Source organism: Salvelinus alpinus, chromosome 10 (genome assembly GCF_045679555.1).
Source record: "Salvelinus alpinus chromosome 10, SLU_Salpinus.1, whole genome shotgun sequence".
NCBI lineage: Eukaryota > Metazoa > Chordata > Actinopteri > Salmoniformes > Salmonidae > Salvelinus > Salvelinus alpinus.
In genome coordinates this window covers 80299664-80320632 of record NC_092095.1, presented here as the reverse complement: position 1 = coordinate 80320632, position 20969 = coordinate 80299664, and the positions used below count along the sequence as shown (strand labels likewise).

The window sequence follows — 20969 nt, the reverse complement described above, 5'->3', positions numbered from 1 at the left end:
TTACCTCATCCTATCCAGCCTGGTTTCACCTGATCTTACTTGCCTCCTCTTTTAAATGAGTTTTCAAGCAGACGTTTACAATTCAACATTTCATCAATTAGAGAGGGACGTAGACTTCAACAACACGTTAGTAACATGAGGCTTTATGTGTCGACTGTCTGCTGGAGCTACAGGTAAAGAGTAGAGGTGTTAACCCCGGTGTCCTGGTTCGATTCCCAACCTGGTTCCCTCATACCATCATGACTACCTAGCCACCAACAGCTTCCTATTGGCTTAAACCCTACTGGGAGGGGACTAGTATCACTATGGAAACGTTGGTCATGTCATTATTACGTCCAGCGTGTTGGTTTTTCTAGACGACTATATAGTTTTAACCAAATGTTATTATTTTCTTCTCATTCTAAAAATTTGACGAGTTTTTTAACGGAAAGCCTGGAGGCTGTTGTAGATGTGAAGATATATCAGGTGATACCAGGCCGTGCTTTTACACCTGCATTTCTCTCTGTTTGGGGTTTTTAGGCTGGGCTTCTGGATAAACACTTTGTGACATCGGCTGATCTCAGAAGGGCTTAATAAATACATTTGATTGATTGATTGATGTTGCAATTTGTCGAGGTATTGTCTAATATTGTCTTAGGGTTGTAAATAACACGTCAATAAAGAACCACCAACCGTATGCCGACGTTTAACGGACAGATTTGGTACAATATCTTCCGTTTAAACGTTTTAGAAGGAAATTAAGAAACCGTAGGAAGTTGTGACCAAACAAATCATTCATCTGAAATAGGCTACTTTGGGCCAGTAACCAGCAGGTAGCCTAGTGGTTAGAGTGTCGGGCCAGTAACCGAAAGGTTTCCAGATCGAATCCCCGAGCTGAGAAGGACAAAATCCGTCATTCTGCCCCTGAACAAGGCAGTTAACCCACTGTTCCTAGACAGTCAATGTAATTAAGAATTAGTTCTTAACTGACTTGCCTAGTTAAATAAATAAAAAATAAAAATGTTGATTCGCATGGGTTAAGTATTATCAGAAGACCTAGGAGTTTGCTGAAAAAGTAGTTTTTTTTTTTTAGCCAAGACCTCAGAAAAAAATGTGTACACCTCCACAAGTCTGGTTCATCCTTGGGAGCAATTTCCAAACGCCTGAAGGTACCACGTTCATCTGTACAAACAATAGTACGCAAGTATAAACACCATGGGACCACACAGCTGTCATACCGCTCAGGAAGGAGACGCATTCTGTCTCCTAGAGATGAACGTACTTTGGTGCAAAAAGTGCAAATCAATTCCAGAAGAACAGCAAAGGACCTTGTGAAGATGCTGGTGGAAACAGGTACAAAAGTATCTATATCCACAGCAAAACGAGTCCTATATCGACAAAACCTGAAATGCCGCTCAGCAAGGAAGAAGCCACTGCTCCAAAACCGCCATAAAAAAGGCAGACTACGGTTTGCAACTGCACATGGGGACAAAGATTGTACTTTTTGGAGAAATGTCCTCTGGTCTGATGAAACAAAAATAGAACTGTTTGACCATAATGACCATCGTTATGTTTGGAGGAAAAAAGGGGATGCTTGCAAGCTGAAGAACACCATCCCAACCGTGAAGCACGGGGGTGGCAGCATCATGTTGTGGGGGTGCTTTGTTGCAGGAGGGACTGGTGAAGCAACATCTGTCAGGAAGTTAAACCTTGGTCGCAAGTGGGTCTTCCAAATGGACAATGACCCCAAGCATACTTCCAAAGTTGTGGCAGAATGGCTTAAGGACAACAAAGTCAAGATATTGGACTGGCCATCACAAAGCCCTGACCTCAATCCCATAAAGAATTTGTGGGCAGAACTGAAAAAGCATGTATGAGCAAGGAGGCCTACAATCCTGACTCAGTTACACCAGCTCTGTCAGGAGGAATGGGCCAAAATTCACCCAACTTATTGTGGGAAGCTTGTGGAAGGCTACCTGAAATGTTTGACCCAAGTTAATTAGTATTTGGTAGCATTGCCTTTAAATTGTTGGAGTGTATGTAAACTTCTGACCCACTGGGAATGTGATGAAAGAAATAAAAGCTGAAATAAATCACTCTACTATTATTCTGACATTTCACATTCTTAAAATAAAGTGGTGATCCTAACTGACCTAAGACAGGGAATTTCTACTAGGATTAAATGTCAGGAATTGTGAAAAACTGAGTTGAAATGTATTTGGCTAAGGTGTATGTAAACTTCCGACTTCAACTGTATATACTATATTAGAAGGGTATATGGGGACAGAGCTATATACTATATTAGAGTATATGGGGACAGAGCTATATAGTATATTAGAAGGGTACATGGGGACAGAGCTATATACTATATTAGAAGGGTATATGGGGACAGAGCTATATACTATATTAGAAGGGTATATGGGGACAGAGCTATATACTATATTAGAAGGGTACATGGGGACAGAGCTATATACTATATTAGAAGGGTACATGGGGACAGAGCTATATAGTATATTAGAAGGGTATATGGGGACAGAGCTATATAGTATATTAGAAGGGTACATGGGGACAGAGCTATATACTATATTAGAAGGGTATATGGGGACAGAGCTATATACTATATTAGAAGGGTACATGGGGACAGAGCTATATAGTATATTAGAAGGGTATATGGGGACAGAGCTATATACTATATTAGAAGGGTACATGGGGACACAGCTATATACTACATTAGAAGGGTACATGGGGACAGAGCTATATACTATATTAGAAGGGTATATGGGGACAGAGCTATATACTATATTAGAAGGGTACATGGGGACAGAGCTATATACTATATTAGAAGGGTACATGGGGACAGAGCTATATACTATATTAGAAGGGTACATGGGGACAGAGCTATATACTATATTAGAAGGGTACATGGGGACAGAGCTATATACTATATTAGAAGGGTACATGGGGACAGAGCTATATACTATATTAGAAGGGTACATGGGGACAGAGCTATATACTATATTAGAATGGTACATGGGGACAGAGCTATATAGTATATTAGAAGGGTACATGGGGACAGAGCTATATAGTATATTAGAAGGGTATATGGGGACAGAGCTATATACAATATATTAGAAGGGTATATGGGGACAGAGCTATATACAATATATTAGAAGGGTATATGGGGACAGAGCTATATACTATATTAGAAGGGTATATGGGGACAGAGCTATATACTATATTAGAAGGGTACATGGGGACAGAGCTATATAGTATATTAGAAGGGTATATGGGGACAGAGCTATATACTATATTAGAAGGGTATATGGGGACAGAGCTATATACTATATTAGAAGGGTATATGGGGACAGAGCTATATAGTATATTAGAAGGGTATATGGGGACAGAGCTATATAGTATATTAGAAGGGTACATGGGGACAGAGCTATATAGTATATTAGAAGGGTACATGGGGACAGAGCTATATACTATATTAGAAGGGTACATGGGGACAGAGCTATATAGTATATTAGAAGGGTATATGGGGACAGAGCTATATAGTATATTAGAAGGGTATATGGGGACAGAGCTATATAGTATATTAGAAGGGTATATGGGGACAGAGCTATATAGTATATTAGAAGGGTATATGGGGACAGAGCTATATAGTATATTAGAAGGGTACATGGGGACAGAGCTATATACTATATTAGAAGGGTATATGGGGACAGAGCTATATACAATATTAGAAGGGTATTTGGGGACAGAGCTATATAGTATATTAGAAGGGTATTTGGGGACAGAGCTATTGACCAGGTTTTGGGTAAGCCCCAATGTGATCTAGGAAGTGTTCTGTGTTTCTTTCTTAAACCTTGTTAGTTCATCAAACTGAGAGAGAGGGCTGAAGTAATCAGGATTACTGTACTTGAGTTTAAGAATAATCCTAACTTTTTTTCCTGAGAAGTCTGAAGCTTATTCTTTGTGAACTGGTGTGAACTGCTGTACCATAAAGCACACACTAACAGGCTGACTACACTGCCCGCGTCGCGTGCACGAGCGTTGCAAAATAAATTTAGAAATCTATATTATTAAATTATTGCACCCACACTGCTCGCGCGCGCGCCAGGAGGCATCTGCGTTGCCAAGGGCTAAAATAGAAGTCAGTTCTATTTCTGACGCAGATCGCGCTGCAAGTCCTGCCTCTCCCATCTCCTCATTGGTTATACCCACGTGGGTGACTGACAGACTGAACGAGGCCAGAGGCGGTAATGCACCTAATTTATGAAAGTTGCCAATCGCAATATAAAGTCAAGAGAAGAAAAAGCCTGGAAGGAGGAGAGATGACTATAAACGATTCGGTTGAACGTTTTATGTGTGGATTAATTAGCGGATTAGAGGACCTTGTGCATTTCAGGTAAAAAAACAACTCAATGTTTATATCCCAGGACAAATTAGCTAGCAACAGCAAGCTAGCTAAATAGGACAAATTAGCTAGCAAGTGCAAGCTAGCTAGCTAAATTGCCATAAATGTTTAATGCTTTTCGACCTGTCCCCAAATTAATATAATTGGTTCAGAGTTTGTTTTGATATTTTAACCTGTGTGTCGTGATCTCATTTGGTGTGGGGGGGGACACAAAATACATTTGTGCACGATGGCGCACGTGCGCAGCCGGTTTGGGTTCCCGTGTAAGTGGTAATCACCCGCCTGCCAGTGGCTGTCGTTCAGGGGAGGTCAAGGGTCGGCAACTCCAGTCCACCAGGGCCTGATTGATGTCACACTTGTTCTCCATTCGTAGCAAACACAGCTGATTTAATCAAATTTAATTCTAAACTGAAGATCATGATTCAGTGATTATTGGAGTCAGGTGTGTTAGCTGGGGCCCTGGGGGCAAAGCTGTGACACCAATCAGGCCCTCGAGGACTGGAGTTGTCCACCTCTGCTTTGGTGTTTCCAGACATCTAGCTTTCCGAGCCAGAATCTTGACCTTTTGGTTCACTTTGAGACTCACTCCAGTCTCCTTGTCACCTCATGTGTCACCTGATTATACTGGAACAACAGGCACATCTCAATAGGTGGTCTTGGTATGACATGGAACAAGTGGGGGGGGCTGTCCTCTTTCCACCTCTATTGGTCTTCAAGGGGAGGGGCTGTCCTCTTTAGAGCTCTATTGGTCCTCAAGGGGGGAGGGGGGGTCCTCTTTCCACCTCTATTGGTCTTCAAGGGGAGGGGCTGTCCTCTTTCCACCTCTATTGGTCCTCAAGGGGAGGGGCTGTCCTCTTTAGATCTTTAGATAAATGCCTGAAACAATGTCTAAAGACTGTTCACAACTAGTGGAAGCCATAGGGAACGGAATCAGGGTCCTATCCCTTTAAGTGGTGGATAGGCTTTCATTGGAAAAACAGCCATTTCAAAATAACGGTACTTCCTGGATGGATTGTGCTCGGGGTTTCGCCTGCCAAATCAGTTCTGTTATACTCACAGAAATTCAAACAGTTTTAGAAACTTCAGAGTGTTTTCTATCCAAATCTACTAATAATATGCATATCCTAGCTTCTGGGCCTGAGTAGCAGTCAGTTAACTTTGGGCACGCTTTTCATCCAGACGTGAAAATAGTGCCCCCTATCCATAAGAAGTTAACTTCCATAAGAAGTTAAATAGGACCCAGATTCCGTTCCCTATGGCTTCCACTAGTTGTGAACAGTCTTTAGACATTGTTTCAGGCATTTATCTAAAGATCTAAAGAGGACAGCCCCTCCCCTTGAGGACCAATAGAGGTGGAAAGAGGACAGCCCCTCCCCTTGAAGACCAATAGAGGTGGAAAGAGGACAGCCCCTCCCCCCTTGATGACCAATAGAGGTGGAAAGAGAACAGCCCCTCCCCCCTTGAGGACCAATAGAGATCTAAAGAGGCCTCTAAAGAGGCTCGGAAAGCTAGATGTCTGGAAACACCGAAGCAGAGGTGGACAACTCCAGTCCTCCAGGGCCTGATTGGGTGTCACAGCTTTGCCCCCAGGGCCCCAGCTAACACACCTGACTCCAATAATCACCTAATCCTGATCTTCAGTTTAGAATTACATGTGATTGATCAGCTGTGTTTGCTACGGATGGAGAACAAGTGTGACACCCCCTGAACTCCAGCCACGGGCAGGAAGGTGATTACCATTTAGCGTGCGCTTAGCATGTGTTTAGCAGTTCACAAAGATTAAGCTTCAGACTTCTCAGAAAAAGAAAGTCTGGATTATTCTCAAGATCACGTACAGTAATCCTGATTACTTCACCCTTCTCATTTTGATGAACTAACGAGGTTTAAGATAGAAACACCTAACACTTCCTAGATCACGTTGGGGCTTACCCAAAACCTGGTCATTAGCTCTGTCCCCAAATACCCTTCTAATGTACTATATAGCTCTGTCCCCATGTACCCTTCTAATATAGTATATAGCTCTGTCCCCATGTACCCTTCTAATATAGTATATAGCTCTGTCCTCATATACCCTTCTAATATAGTATATAGCTCTGTCCCCATGTACCCTTCTAATATAGTATATAGCTCTGTCCCCATATACCCTTCTAATATAGTATATAGCTCTGTCCCCATATACCCTTCTAATATACTATATAGCTCTGTCCCCATGTACCCTTCTAATGTACAATATAGCTCTGTCCCCATATACCCTTCTAATATAGTATATAGCTCTGTCCCCATGTACCCTTCTAATATAGTATATAGCTCTGTCCCCAAATACCCTTCTAATATAGTATATAGCTCTGTCCCCATGTACCCTTCTAATATAGTATATAGCTCTGTCCCCATGTACCCTTCTAATATAGTATATAGCTCTGTCCCCATGTACCCTTCTAATATAGTATATAGCTCTGTCCCCATGTACCCTTCTAATATAGTATATAGCTCTGTCCCCATGTACCCTTCTAATATAGTATATAGCTCTGTCCCCTAATACCCTTCTAATATAGTATATAGCTCTGTCCCCATGTACCCTTCTAATATACTATATAGCTCTGTCCCCATATACCCTTCTAATATAGTATATAGCTCTGTCCCCATATACCCTTCTAATATAGTATATAGCTCTGTCCACATGTACCCTTCTCATATACTATATAGCTGTGTCCTCATATACCCTTCTAATATAGTATATAGCTCTGTCCCCATATACCCTTCTAATATAGTATATAGCTCTGTCCCCATATACCATTCTAATATAGTATATAGCTCTGTCCACATGTACCCTTCTCATATACTATATAGCTGTGTCCTCATATACCCTTCTAATATAGTATATAGCTCTGTCCCCATATACCCTTCTAATATAGTATATAGCTCTGTCCCCATGTACCCTTCTAATATACTATATAGCTCTGTCCCCATGTACCCTTCTAATATAGTATATAGCTCTGTCCCCATGTACCCTTTTAATATAGTATATAGCTCTGTCCCCATGTACCCTTCTCATATACTATATAGCTGTGTCCTCATATACCCTTCTAATATAGTATATAGCTCTGTCCCCATGTACCCTTCTAATATAGTATATAGCTCTGTCCCATGTACCCTTCTAATATAGTATATAGCTCTGTCCCCATGTACCCTTCTAATATAGTATATAGCTCTGTCCCCATGTACCCTCCTAATCCAGGCACTTGTCATCTCCCGTCTGGATTACTGCAACTCGCTGTTGGCTGGGCTCCCTGCCTGTGCCATTAAACCCCTACAACTCATCCAGAACGCCGCAGCCCGTCTGGTGTTCAACCTTCCCAAGTTCTCTCACGTCACCCCGCTCCTCCGCTCTCTCCACTGGCTTCCAGTTGAAGCTCGCATCCGCTACAAGACCATGGTGCTTGCCTACGGAGCTGTGAGGGGAACGGCACCTCAGTACCTCCAGGCTCTGATCAGGCCCTACACCCAAACAAGGGCACTGCGTTCATCCACCTCTGGCCTGCTCGCCTCCCTACCACTGAGGAAGTACAGTTCCCGCTCAGCCCAGTCAAAACTGTTCGCTGCTCTGGCCCCCCAATGGTGGAACAAACTCCCTCACGACGCCAGGACAGCGGAGTCAATCACCACCTTCCGGAGACACCTGAAACCCCACCTCTTTAAGGAATACCTAGGATAGGATAAAGTAATCCTTCTCACTCCCCCCCCCCTTAAAAGATTTAGATGCACTATTGTAAAGTGGCCGTTCCACTGGATGTCATAAGGTGAATGCACCAATTTGTAAGTCGCTCTGGATAAGAGCGTCTGCTAAATGACTTAAATGTAAATGTAAATGTAATATAGTATATAGCTCTGTCCCCATGTACCCTTTTAATATAGTATATAGCTCTGTCCCCATGTACCCTTCTCATATACTATATAGCTGTGTCCTCATATACCCTTCTAATATAGTATATAGCTCTGTCCCCATGTACCCTTCTAATATAGTATATAGCTCTGTCCCATGTACCCTTCTAATATAGTATATAGCTCTGTCCCCATGTACCCTTCTAATATAGTATATAGCTCTGTCCCCATGTACCCTTCTAATATAGTATATAGCTCTGTCCCCATGTACCCTTCTAATATAGTATATAGCTCTGTCCCCATGTACCCTTCTGTGGTATGTAGCTCTGTCCCCATATACCCTTCTAATATAGTATATAGCTCTGTCCCCATGTACCCTTCTAATATAGTATATAGCTCTGTCCCCATGTACCCTTCTGTGGTATATAGCTCTGTCCCCATGTACCCTTCTAATATACTATATAGCTCTGTCCCCATATACCCTTCTAATATACTATATAGCTCTGTCCCCATGTACCCTTCTAATATACTATATAGCTCTGTCCCCATGTACCCTTCTAATATAGTATATAGCTCTGTCCCCGTGTACCCTTCTGTGGTATATAGCTCTGTCCCCATATACCCTTCTAATATAGTATATAGCTCTGTCCCCATGTACCCTTCTAATATAGTATATAGCTCTGTCCCCATGTACCCTTCTAATATAGTGTATAGCTCTGTCCCCATATACCCTTCTAATATAGTATATAGCTCTGTCCCCATATACCCTTCTAATATAGTATATAGCTCTGTCCCCATATACCCTTCTAATATAGTATATAGCTCTGTCCCCATGTACCCTTCTAATATAGTATATAGCTCTGTCCCCATGTACCCTTCTAATATAGTATATAGCTCTGTCCCCATGTACCCTTCTAATATAGTATATAGCTCTGTCCCCATGTACCCTTCTAATATAGTATATAGCTCTGTCCCCATGTACCCTTCTAATATAGTATATAGCTCTGTCCCAATATACCCTTCTAATATAGTATATAGCTCTGTCCCCATGTACCCTTCTAATATAGTATATAGCTCTGTCCCCATGTACCCTTCTAATATAGTGTATAGCTCTGTCCCCATATACCCTTCTAATATAGTATATAGCTCTGTCCCCATATACCCTTCTAATATAGTATATAGCTCTGTCCCCATATACCCTTCTAATATAGTATATAGCTCTGTCCCCATGTACCCTTCTAATATAGTATATAGCTCTGTCCCCATGTACCCTTCTAATATAGTATATAGCTCTGTCCCCATGTACCCTTCTAATATAGTATATAGCTCTGTCCCAATATACCCTTCTAATACAGTATATAGCTCTGTCCCCATATACCCTTCTAATACAGTATATAGCTCTGTCCCCATGTAACCTTCTAATATAGTATATAGCTCTGTCCCCATGTACCCTTCTAATATAGTATATAGCTCTGTCCCCATGTACCCTTCTAATATAGTATATAGCTCTGTCCCCATGTACCCTTCTAATATAGTATATAGCTCTGTCCCCATGTACCCTTCTAATATAGTATATAGCTCTGTCCCCAAGTACCCTTCTAATATAGTATATAGCTCTGTCCCCATGTACCCTTCTAATATAGTATATAGCTCTGTCCCCATATACCCTTCTAATATAGTATGTAGCTCTGTCCCCATGTACCCTTCTAATGAACTATATAGCTCTGTCCCCATGTACCCTTCTAATATAGTATATAGCTCTGTCCCCATATACCCTTCTAATATAGTATATAGCTCTGTCCCCTAATACCATTCTAATATAGTATATAGCTCTGTCCCCATGTACCCTTCTAATATAGTATATAGCTCTGTCCCCATGTACCCTTCTAATATAGTGTATAGCTCTGTCCCCTAATACCATTCTAATATAGTATATAGCTCTGTCCCCATGTACCCTTCTAATATAGTATATAGCTCTGTCCCCATGTACCCTTCTAATATAGTGTATAGCTCTGTCCCCTAATACCATTCTAATATACTATATACCTCTGGACAGGTACAGGACGACGGACAGGTACAGGACGACGGACAGGTACAGGACGACGGACGGGTACAGGACGACGGACGGGTACAGGACGACGGACTAACCTCGGCACACTGGACCTTCGCGATGTATCCGTTGTTCTGGAGCTCCATCCAGTTTGCTTCGAACAGCTTGGGCCCAATCAGGAAGTTGAGATCGACGATCTTGTCGTCCTCACGGACCAGTGTGGCGGTCAGACCCAGTTTACAGTGGGCCTGGACAATGGTCAGAACCCGACGGAACATCTTGGCTACAGAGAGAGGGGGGGGGACAATTAAGACATTATTAGACAAATGCTTTGGAAACATCACAGAAGTGAGAAACAGATTTTCTGGACTTCTGGCAGTTTAACTCCTAAAGTTGCAAAAATCCCGTCTTCTCATAAAATCTTCTGTAGCGTCCGAACGGTTTGGTCTACAAACTATTATGACCCCCCCCCCCCCCTGTGGAAAGACGAGACTCTCACCAACAGAAGCAGATATATAGAAATCAGATATATAGATATCAGATATATAGAAATCAGATATATAGAAATCAGATATATAGAAATCAGATATATAGAAATCAGATATATAGAAATCAGATATATAGATATCAGATATTTAGATATCAGATATATAGATATCAGATATATAGATATCAGACATATAGAAATATAGAAATCAGATATATAGATATCAGATATATAGAAATCAGATATATAGAAATACAGAAATCAGATATATAGATATCAGATATATAGAAATCAGATATATAGATATCAGATATATAGATATCAGATATATAGAAATCATATATATAGAAATCAGATATATAGAAATCAGATATATAGAAATCAGATATATAGAAATCAGATGTGTAGATATTAGATATATAGAAATATAGATATCAGATATGTAGATATCAGATACAATCCTAACCCCTCGTAACCCTAACCTCTCCTAATCCCAACCTCCTAACCTCTGACCCCCTACCACAGAGAGATAGACAGAGTCCAGGGATGGTGTGGTCTAACCCTAACCCCTCCTAACTTAATCATGACCCCTGACCCCATATAGACTCACCAGGGATGGTGTGGACTAACCCTAACCCCTCCTAACTTAACCATGACCCCTGACCCCATTTAGACTCGCCAGGGATGGTGTGGTCTAACCCTAACCCCTCCTAACTTAACCATGACCCCTGACCCTATATAGACTCACCAGGGATGGTGTGGACTAAACCTAACCCCTTCTAACTTAACCATGACCCCTGACCCCATATTAGACTCACCAGGAATGGTGTGGACCTCGTCCAGGATGATGAGACCCCACTCCTGGGACCTCATCCACTCCATCACTCTCTCTGCCTCCCAAGACCTCTTGGTGGTGTGTCCCAACATGCTGTATGTACTGATGGCCACCGAGCAGCCAATCGGCTTCAAAAACAAAATCAAACTTAATTTAAAAAGTGCATTTTAAAATCGCAACACATTTTAAACTAAAACAATAACTTTAAATAAATAATTCAAAGCAAACAAGAAGCAGTGAAAAGAGATCATTATACAAAACACATTGGCTGTTGAAAGACCGTATTTAAAAGGCGATTTTAAAAGCTCAAAACACAGTGGCTGTTGAAAGACCCGAGGTGAAAAGAGGGATTTTAAAAGCTCAAAACACATTGGCTGTTGAAAGACCCGAGGTGAAAAGAGGGATTTTAAAAGCTCAAAACACACTGGCTGTTGAAAGGCCGAGGTGAAAAGAGGGATTTAAAAAACTCAGTGGCGTTTGCTGTGTCTCTTACCTTGTCCTTGGCGTCTGAGGTAAAGCGGCAGATCTGAGAGTCATCGATGGTCGACCACATCTTAAACTGAGCCTTCCACTGTTCTACTGACACCGAGCTGTTACCCAGAACCAGACAGCGCTTACGGACCGTACAGGCTGCCGTTACCCCTACTAGAGACTTCCCCGCACCTGGGGAGAGGAGGAGAGATGGAGGGGGGGGGGGTAGGAGGAGTAATGGGGAGGGAAAGGAGGAGAGATGTGGGAGAGATGGGACACGGAGGTAAATGTATGGATGATTGAAAAATTGACATAACGCCTTTATATACACCGAATATACCAAACACAAGGAACCCCTTCCTAATAATAGGTCGCACTCCTCCGATCTCCTCTCCTCAACGACACTGATTAAAAGTGGATTTAACAAGTGACATCAATAAGGGATCGCAGCTTTCACCTGGTCAGTCTATGTCATGAAAAGAACAGGTGTTCCTAATGTTTTGTCCACTCAGTGTATAAACTATCCAGCCATATTAAACCCCACCACTCAGTGTATAAACTATCCAGCTATATTAAACCCCATCACTCAGTGTATAAACTATCCTGCCATATTAAACCCCATCACTCAGTGTATAAACTATCCAGCCATATTAAACCCCATCACTCAGTGTATAAACTATCCAGCTATATTAAACCCCATCACTCAGTGTATAAACTATCCAGCCATATTAAACCCCATCACTCAGTGTATAAACTATCCAGCCATATTAAACCCCATCACTCAGTGTATAAACTATCCAGCTATATTAAACCCCATCACTCAGTGTATAAACTATCCAGCTATATTAAACCCCATCACTCAGTGTATAAACTATCCAGCTATATTAAACCCCATCACTCAGTGTATAAACTATCCAGCCATATTAAACCCCATCACTCAGTGTATAAACTATCCAGCCATATTAAACCCCATCACTCAGTGTATAAACTATCCAGCTATATTAAACCCCATCACTCAGTGTATAAACTATCCAGCCATATTAAACCCCATCACTCAGTGTATAAACTATCCAGCCATATTAAACCCCATCACTCAGTGTATAAACTATCCAGCTATATTAAACCCCATCACTCAGTGTATAAACTATCCAGCTATATTAAACCCCATCACTCAGTGTATAAACTATCCAGCCATATTAAACCCCATCACTCAGTGTATAAACTATCCAGCTATATTAAACCCCATCACTCAGTGTATAAACTATCCAGCCATATTAAACCCCATCACTCAGTGTATAAACTATCCAGCCATATTAAACCCCATCACTCAGTGTATAAACTATCCAGCCATATTAAACCCCATCACTCAGTGTATAAACTATCCAGCCATATTAAAACCCATCACTCAGTGTATAAACTATCCAGCCATATGAAACCCCATCACTCAGTGTATAAACTATCCAGCCATATTAAACCCCATCACTCAGTGTATAAACTATCCAGCCATATTAAACCCCATCACTCAGTGTATAAACGATCCAGCCATATTAAAACGTATCTTTCTCATCTCTTGATGAAAACACCGTACGATGTTCAGACGACACCTTGTGGTAACAACATATGACATCAGAGTTTCTCTTCCTTCAACAATAGTTTTTTTTATAAAAGATCTTAACTGAAAATACCTGCTCGTCGGGGTAGCTAGATTCAAAACCTTGAACGTTACAGCAAAAATGTAGATGTCTGCCTAAATAGACAGACCCAACAGTGTTTATTTATTGATGAGAGGGCCTTAACACAATACCTAGTAATGCTGTATACTCCAAGAGAAGGTTACAATCTCATATTTCTGGTAGAAATGTTTATACACTGCTGAGGTGTCGTCACTTGGAAGGACACAAGCTCAAGTACATAGTACAAATATTAATTTAAAAAATCATTTATCCGTTTCTTTCTATTCAACAAAAGTGGGGCAAAAAGGGCTTGAAATGACAGAAATGCTTTAAATACAGTAACAACGCTTTAAATACAGTAACAATGATTTAAATACAGTATCAATGCTTTAAATACAGTAACAACGCTTTAAATACAGTAACAACGCTTTAAATACAGTAACAAAAATTTAAATACAGTAACAACGCATTAAATACAGTAACAACGCTTTAAATACAGTAACAACGCTTTAAATACAGTAACAACGCTTTAACTACAGTAACAACAATTTAAATACTGTAACAACGCTTTAAATACAGTAACAACGCTTTAAATACAGTAACAACTCTTTAAATACAGTAACAACGCTTCAAATACAGTAACAATTAAATGACTTACTATAAGATAAATATGATAATACTTTGTGACAATACAATATTGGCACCATTTCATATAACAGCCGACAGACAGTTCTGTCCTATAAGTCCACGGAGCAGACAAGAGACACCAGTACAATGTGTGGAGACTCGTTTCAACTTCAGCTGGAAGAACCAAGTGATTTCAGGTCCGTCTGTGACTAATAGAAGTCTGTGACTAATAGAAGTCTGTGACTAATAGAAGTCTGTGACTAATAGAAGTCTGTGACTAAAAGAAAGGGAAATTAGACCACTTTCTATGAAATGATTTAGTATTTTGTAATGTTGAGAGGTCTAAATCCGGCTGAGAAGATCACAGTGAGACGAAACTAGTATTGTTGCCTCCGTTAGATTCTACCGTTTTTTTATATACGCTGCTGCAGGTGCAGCGTTTCACATACACAGGAAATGGTTCAAAATGTGGGGGTCTGAAACCACTTCCATGTCAGCTCTGCTGGGAGGATTGGAGCAGAGAGCTCAGAGATTGGGCTTTCTTCTTGCACGACAAGGACCAACAGGACCCTTCAACAATCAGAGAGCGCTTTGTACACCAAAATGTCAGTCGGGAACCCGGTCCCAAGAATCCCCAAAATAGGGTCCTTAACATCTAATTAAAGGCCTAACCTTTCCAATGCTCTTAGGGTTTCTAAGAATTCGGGGAGGCATGTTATGTTATGTGAGTAAGAGGTTTAGAGAAAGCCCCACTTGATACGGATGGTCATTAAAGGCTTTCTAGAAATCTCTCTGTCCGGAACAGCCACAGAAGACATGTTCGTCCTCGTGCAAAGCTCCACGACTCATTGGCCCATCTCCAGAAGTCATTAACCCTCCAGGTCACACCGACGCCTCCTGGTCAGACCGCCGCCTCCTGGTCAGACCGACGCCTCCTGGTCAGACCGCCGCCTCCTGGTCACACCGACGCCTCCTGGTCACACCGACGCCCCCTGGTCGGACAGACAGACGCCCCCTGGTCGGACCGACGCCCCCTGGTCGGACAGACAGACGCCCCCTGGTCACACCGACGCCCCCTGGTCGGACCGACGCCCCCTGGTCACACCGACGCCCCCTGGTCGGACCGACGCCCCCTGGTCAGACCGACGCCCCCTGGTCAGACAGACAGACGCCCCCTGGTCACACCGACGCCCCTTGGTCGGACCGACGCCCCCTGGTCAGACAGACAGACGCCCCCTGGTCAGACAGACAGACGCCCCCTGGTCGGACCGACGCCCCCTGGTCAGACAGACAGACGCCCCCTGGTCAGACAGACAGACGCCCCCTGGTCAGACAGACAGACGCCCCCTGGTCACACCGACGCCCCCTGGTCACACCGACGCCCCCTGGTCACACCGACGCCCCCTGGTCACACCGACGCCCCCTGGTCACACCGACGCCCCCTGGTCACACCGACGCCTCCTGGTCACACCGACGCCTCCTGGTCACACCGACGCCTCCTGGTCACACCGACGCCTCCTGGTCACACCGACGCCTCCTGGTCACACCGACGCCTCCTGGTCACACCGACGCCTCCTGGTCACACCGACGCCTCCTGGTCACACCGACGCCTCCTGGTCACACCGACGCCTCCTGGTCACACCGACGCCCCCTGGTCGGACAGACAGACGCCCCCTGGTCGGACAGACAGACGCCCCCTGGTCGGACCGACGCCCCCTGGTCGGACCGACGCCCCCTGGTCGGACAGACAGACGCCCCCTGGTCACACCGACGCCTCCTGGTCACACCGACGCCCCCTGGTCGGACAGACAGACGCCCCCTGGTCGGACCGACGCCCCCTGGTCGGACAGACAGACGCCCCCTGGTCACACCGACGCCCCCTGGTCACACCGACGCCCCCTGGTCAGACAGACAGACGCCCCCTGGTCACACCGACGCCCCTTGGTCGGACCGACGCCCCCTGGTCAGACAGACAGACGCCCCCTGGTCAGACAGACAGACGCCCCCTGGTCAGACAGACAGACGCCCCCTGGTCAGACAGACAGACGCCCCCCTGGTCACACCGACGCCCCCTGGTCGGACCGACGCCCCCTGGTCAGACAGACAGACAGACGCCCCCTGGTCACACCGACAACTAGCTAAATGTCATTTTTACCACTTTCCACATATATTTGGGGATTCCTCCTCTGTAAACTTCATTTTCCTGATGACACGCTAGTGGACAAGGAGTCATTTCATACAAGTGCATTTGATCCACGTTTCCTCTCCTTGCCTCGTCTCCTCGATTACCTTGAACCTTTTTCAAAAGGAGGGGAGGAACGGATGGAGGAGAGGAGGAATTTAATTAAATCACAATGACTCCGGAACGGGCTCTTCTGTTGCCAAATCTCAGGAATGTATTTAACCCCTTATTTTTGGCACTAAACACACTCCATATACGTTATATTCTTCAATCCATTTTTTTTCAACGGGTACCGGGGGGGACCTTCAGATGAGTCAAAACAACCGATATCTGTTCATCATGTATGCATCGTCCCTATAACCATATCAAATCAAATCAAATCAAATTTTATTAGTCACATACACATGGTTAGCAGATGTTAATGCGAGTGTAGCGAAATGCTTGTGCTTCTAGTTCCGACAATGCAGTAATAACCAACAAGTAATCTAACCTAACAATTCCACAACTACTACCTTATACACACACAAGTGTAAAGGGATAAAGAATATGTACATAAAGATATATGAATGAGTGGTGGTACAGAACGGCATAGGCAAGATGCAGTAGATGGTATAGAGTACGGTATATACATATGAGATGAGTACTGTAGGGTATGTAAACATAAAGTGGCATAGTTTAAAGTGGCTAGTGGTACATGTATTACATAAAGATGGCAAGATGCAGTAGATGATATAGAGTACAGTATATACATATGAGATGGGTAATGTAGGGTATGTAAACATTATATTAAGTGGCATTGTTTAAAGTGGCTAGTGGTACATTTTTACATAATTTCCATCAATTCCCATTTTTAAAGTGGCTGGAGTTGAGTCAGTATGTTGGCAGCGGCCGCTAAATGTTAGTGGTGGCTGTTTAACAGTCTGATGGCCTTGAGATAGAAGCTGTTTTTCAGTCTCTCGGTCCCTGCTTTGATGCACCTGTACTGACCTCGCCTTCTGGATGATAGCGGGGTGAACAGGCAGTGGCTTGGGTGGTTGTTGTCCTTGATGATCTTTATGGCCTTCCTGTGACATCGGGTGGTGTAGGTGTCCTGGAGGGCAGGTAGTTTGCCCCCGGTGATGCGTTCTGCCGACCTCACTACCCTCTGGAGAGCCTTACGGTTGTGGGCGGAGCAGTTGCCGTACCAGGCGGTGATACAGCCCGACAGGATGCTCTCGATTGTGCATCTGTAGAAGTTTGTGAGTGCTTTTGGTGACAAGCCGAATTTCTTCAGCCTCCTGAGGTTGAAGAGGCGCTGCTGCGCCTTCTTCACGACGCTGTCTGTGTGGGTGGACCAATTCAGTTTGTCCGTGATGTGTACACCGAGGAACTTAAAACTTTCCACCTTCTCCACTACTGACCCGTCGATGTGGATAGGGGGGTGCTCCCTCTACTGTTTCCTGAAGTCCACAATCATCTCCTTTGTTTTGTTGACGTTGAGTGTGAGGTTATTTTCCTGACACCACACTCCGAGGGCCCTCACCTCCTCCCTGTAGGCCGTCTCGTCGTTGTTGGTAATCAAGCCTACCACTGTAGTGTCATCCGCAAACTTGATGATTGAGTTGGAGGCGTGCATGGCCACGCAGTCGTGGGTGAACAGGGAGTACAGGAGAGGGCTCAGAACGCACCCTTGTGGGGCCCCAGTGTAGAGGATCAGCGGGGTGGAGATGTTGTTACCTACCCTCACCACCTGGGGGCGGCCCGTCAGGAAGTCCAGGACCCAGTTGCACAGGGCGGGGTCGAGACCCAGGGTCTCGAGCTTGATGACGAGTTTGGAGGGTACTATGGTGTTAAATGCTGAGCTGTAATCGATGAACAGCATTCTCACATGGGTATTCCTCTTGTCCAGATGGGTTAGGGCAGTGTGCAGTGTGGTTGCGATTGCGTCGTCTGTGGACCTATTGGGTCGGTAAGCAAATTGGAGTGGGTCTAGGGTGTCCGGTAGGGTGGAGGTGATATGGTCCTTGACTAGTCTCTCAAAGCACTTCATGATGACGGAAGTGAGTGCTACGGGGCGGTAGTCGTTTAGCTCAGTTACCTTAGCTTTCTTGGGAACAGGAACAATGGTGGCCCTCTTGAAGCATGTGGGAACAGCAGACTGGGATAAGGATTGATTGAATATGTCCGTAAACACACCAGCCAGCTGGTCTGCGCATGCTCTGAGGACGCGGCTGGGAATGCCGTCTGGGCCTGCAGCCTTGCGAGGGTTAACACGTTTAAATGTTTTACTCACCTCGGCTGCAGTGAAGGAGAGCCCGCAGGTTTTGGTAGGGGGCCGTGTCAGTGGCACTCTATTGTCCTCAAAGCGGGCAAAAAAGTTGTTTAGCCTGTCTGGGAGCAAGACATCCTGGTCCGCGACGGGGCTGGTTTTCTTTTTGTAATCCGTGATTGACTGTAGACCCTGCCACATACCTCTTGTGTCTGAGCTGTTGAATTGCGACTCGATTTTGTCTCTGTACTGGGACTTAGCCTGTTTGATTGCCTTGCGGAGAGAATAGCTACACTGTTTGTATTCGGTCATGCTTCCGGTCACCTTGCCCTGGTTAAAAGCAGTGGTTCGCGCTTTCAGTTTCACGCGAATGCTGCCGTCAATCCACGGTTTCTGGTTTGGGAATGTTTTAATCGTTGCTGTGGGTACGACATCGTCAATGCACTTCCTAATGAACTCGCTCACCGAATCAGCATATTCGTCAATATTGTTGTTGGACGCAATGCGGAACATATTCCAATCCGCGTGATCGAAGCAGTCTTGAAGCGTGGAATCAGATTGGTCGGACCAGCGTTGAACAGACCTGAGCGCGGGAGCTTGTTGTTTTAGTTTCTGTTTGTAGGCTGGAATCAACAAAATGGAGTCGTGGTCAGCTTTTCCGAAAGGGGGGCGGGGGAGGGCCTTATATGCGTCGCGGAAATTAGTATAACAATGATCTAGGGTTTTTCCAGCCCTGGTAGCACAATCAATATGCTGATAGAATTTAGGGAGTTTTGTTTTTAGATTAGCCTTGTTAAAATCCCCAGCTACGATGAATGCAGCCTCAGGGTGTGTGGTTTCCAGTTTACAAAGAGTCAGATAAAGTTCGTTCAGGGCCATCGATGTGTCTGCTTGGGGGGGAATATATACGGCTGTGATTATGATTGAAGAGAATTCCCTTGGTAGATAATGCGGTCGACATTTTATTGTGAGGAGTTCTAGATCAGGTGAACAGAATGACTTGAGTTCCTGTGTGTTGTTATGATGATCACACCACGTCTCGTTAATCATAAGGCATACCCCCCCGCCCCTCTTCTTACCAGAAAGATGTTTGTTTCTGTCGGCGCGATGCATGAAGAAACCAGCTGGCTGCACCGACTCCGTTAGCGTCTCTTGAGTTAGCCATGTTTCCGTGAAGCAGAGCACGTTGCAATCCCTGATGTCTCTCTGGAATGCTACCCGTGCTCGGATTTCATCAACCTTATTGTCAAGAGACTGGACATTGGCGAGTAGTATGCTAGGGAGTGGAGCGCGATGTGCCCGTCTCCGAAGCCTGGCCAGGAGACCGCCTCGTTTGCCCCTTTTACGGCGTCGCACAGGGTCGCCGGCTGGGATCAGATCCATTGTATTGGGTGGAAGGCAAAACACTGGATCCGTTTCGGGAAAGTCATATTCCTGGTAGGAACGATGATGAGTTGACGTTAATCGTATATTCAGTAGTTCCTCCCGACTGTATGTAATGAAACCTAAGATTACCTGGGGTACCGATGTAAGAAATAACACATAAAAAAACAAAATACTGCATATTTTCCAAGGAACGCGAAGCGAGGCGGCCATCTCGTTTCGGCGCCGGATGTTTCTACTGTATATCTACACGTACATACTACCTCAATCAGCCGGACTATCCGGTGTCTGTACGTAGCCTCTCTACTGTACGTACGTAGCCTCTCTACTGTACGTAGCCTCTCTACTGTACGTAGCCTCTCTACTGTACGTAGCCTCTCTACTGTACGTAGCCTCTCTGCTGTACGTAGCCTCTCTGCTGTACGTAGCCTCTCTGCTGTACGTAGCCTCTCTGCTGTACGTAGCCTCTCTACTGTACGTAGCCTCTCTACTGTATGTAGCCTCTCTGCTGTATATAGCCTCTCTGCTGTATATAGCCTCTCTGCTGTATATAGCCTCTCTGCTGTATATAGCCTCTCTGCTGTATATAGCCTCTACTGTATATAACCTCTCTACTGTATATAGCCTCTCTACTGTATATAGCCTCTCTACTGTTATTCTAATGTATTTTTACTGTTGTTTTATTTCTTTACACACACACACACACACACACACACACACACACACACACACACA

General features: G+C 44.3%; 1 protein-coding gene across 1 annotated transcript in view; it reads right to left on the bottom strand.

Moving 5' to 3' along the window:
- ercc3 (excision repair cross-complementation group 3) overlaps nucleotides 1-20969 on the bottom strand; it is a 64465-nt gene that overhangs the window by 32408 nt on the left and 11088 nt on the right. The window contains exons 8-10 of the mRNA XM_071330947.1: nucleotides 12144-12313; nucleotides 11634-11778; nucleotides 10427-10611 (exon numbers count right to left, since the gene is read on the bottom strand). Coding sequence (XP_071187048.1) covers nucleotides 10427-10611; nucleotides 11634-11778; nucleotides 12144-12313 — 500 coding nt within the window. The remainder of the gene's footprint in view (nucleotides 1-10426; nucleotides 10612-11633; nucleotides 11779-12143; nucleotides 12314-20969) is intronic.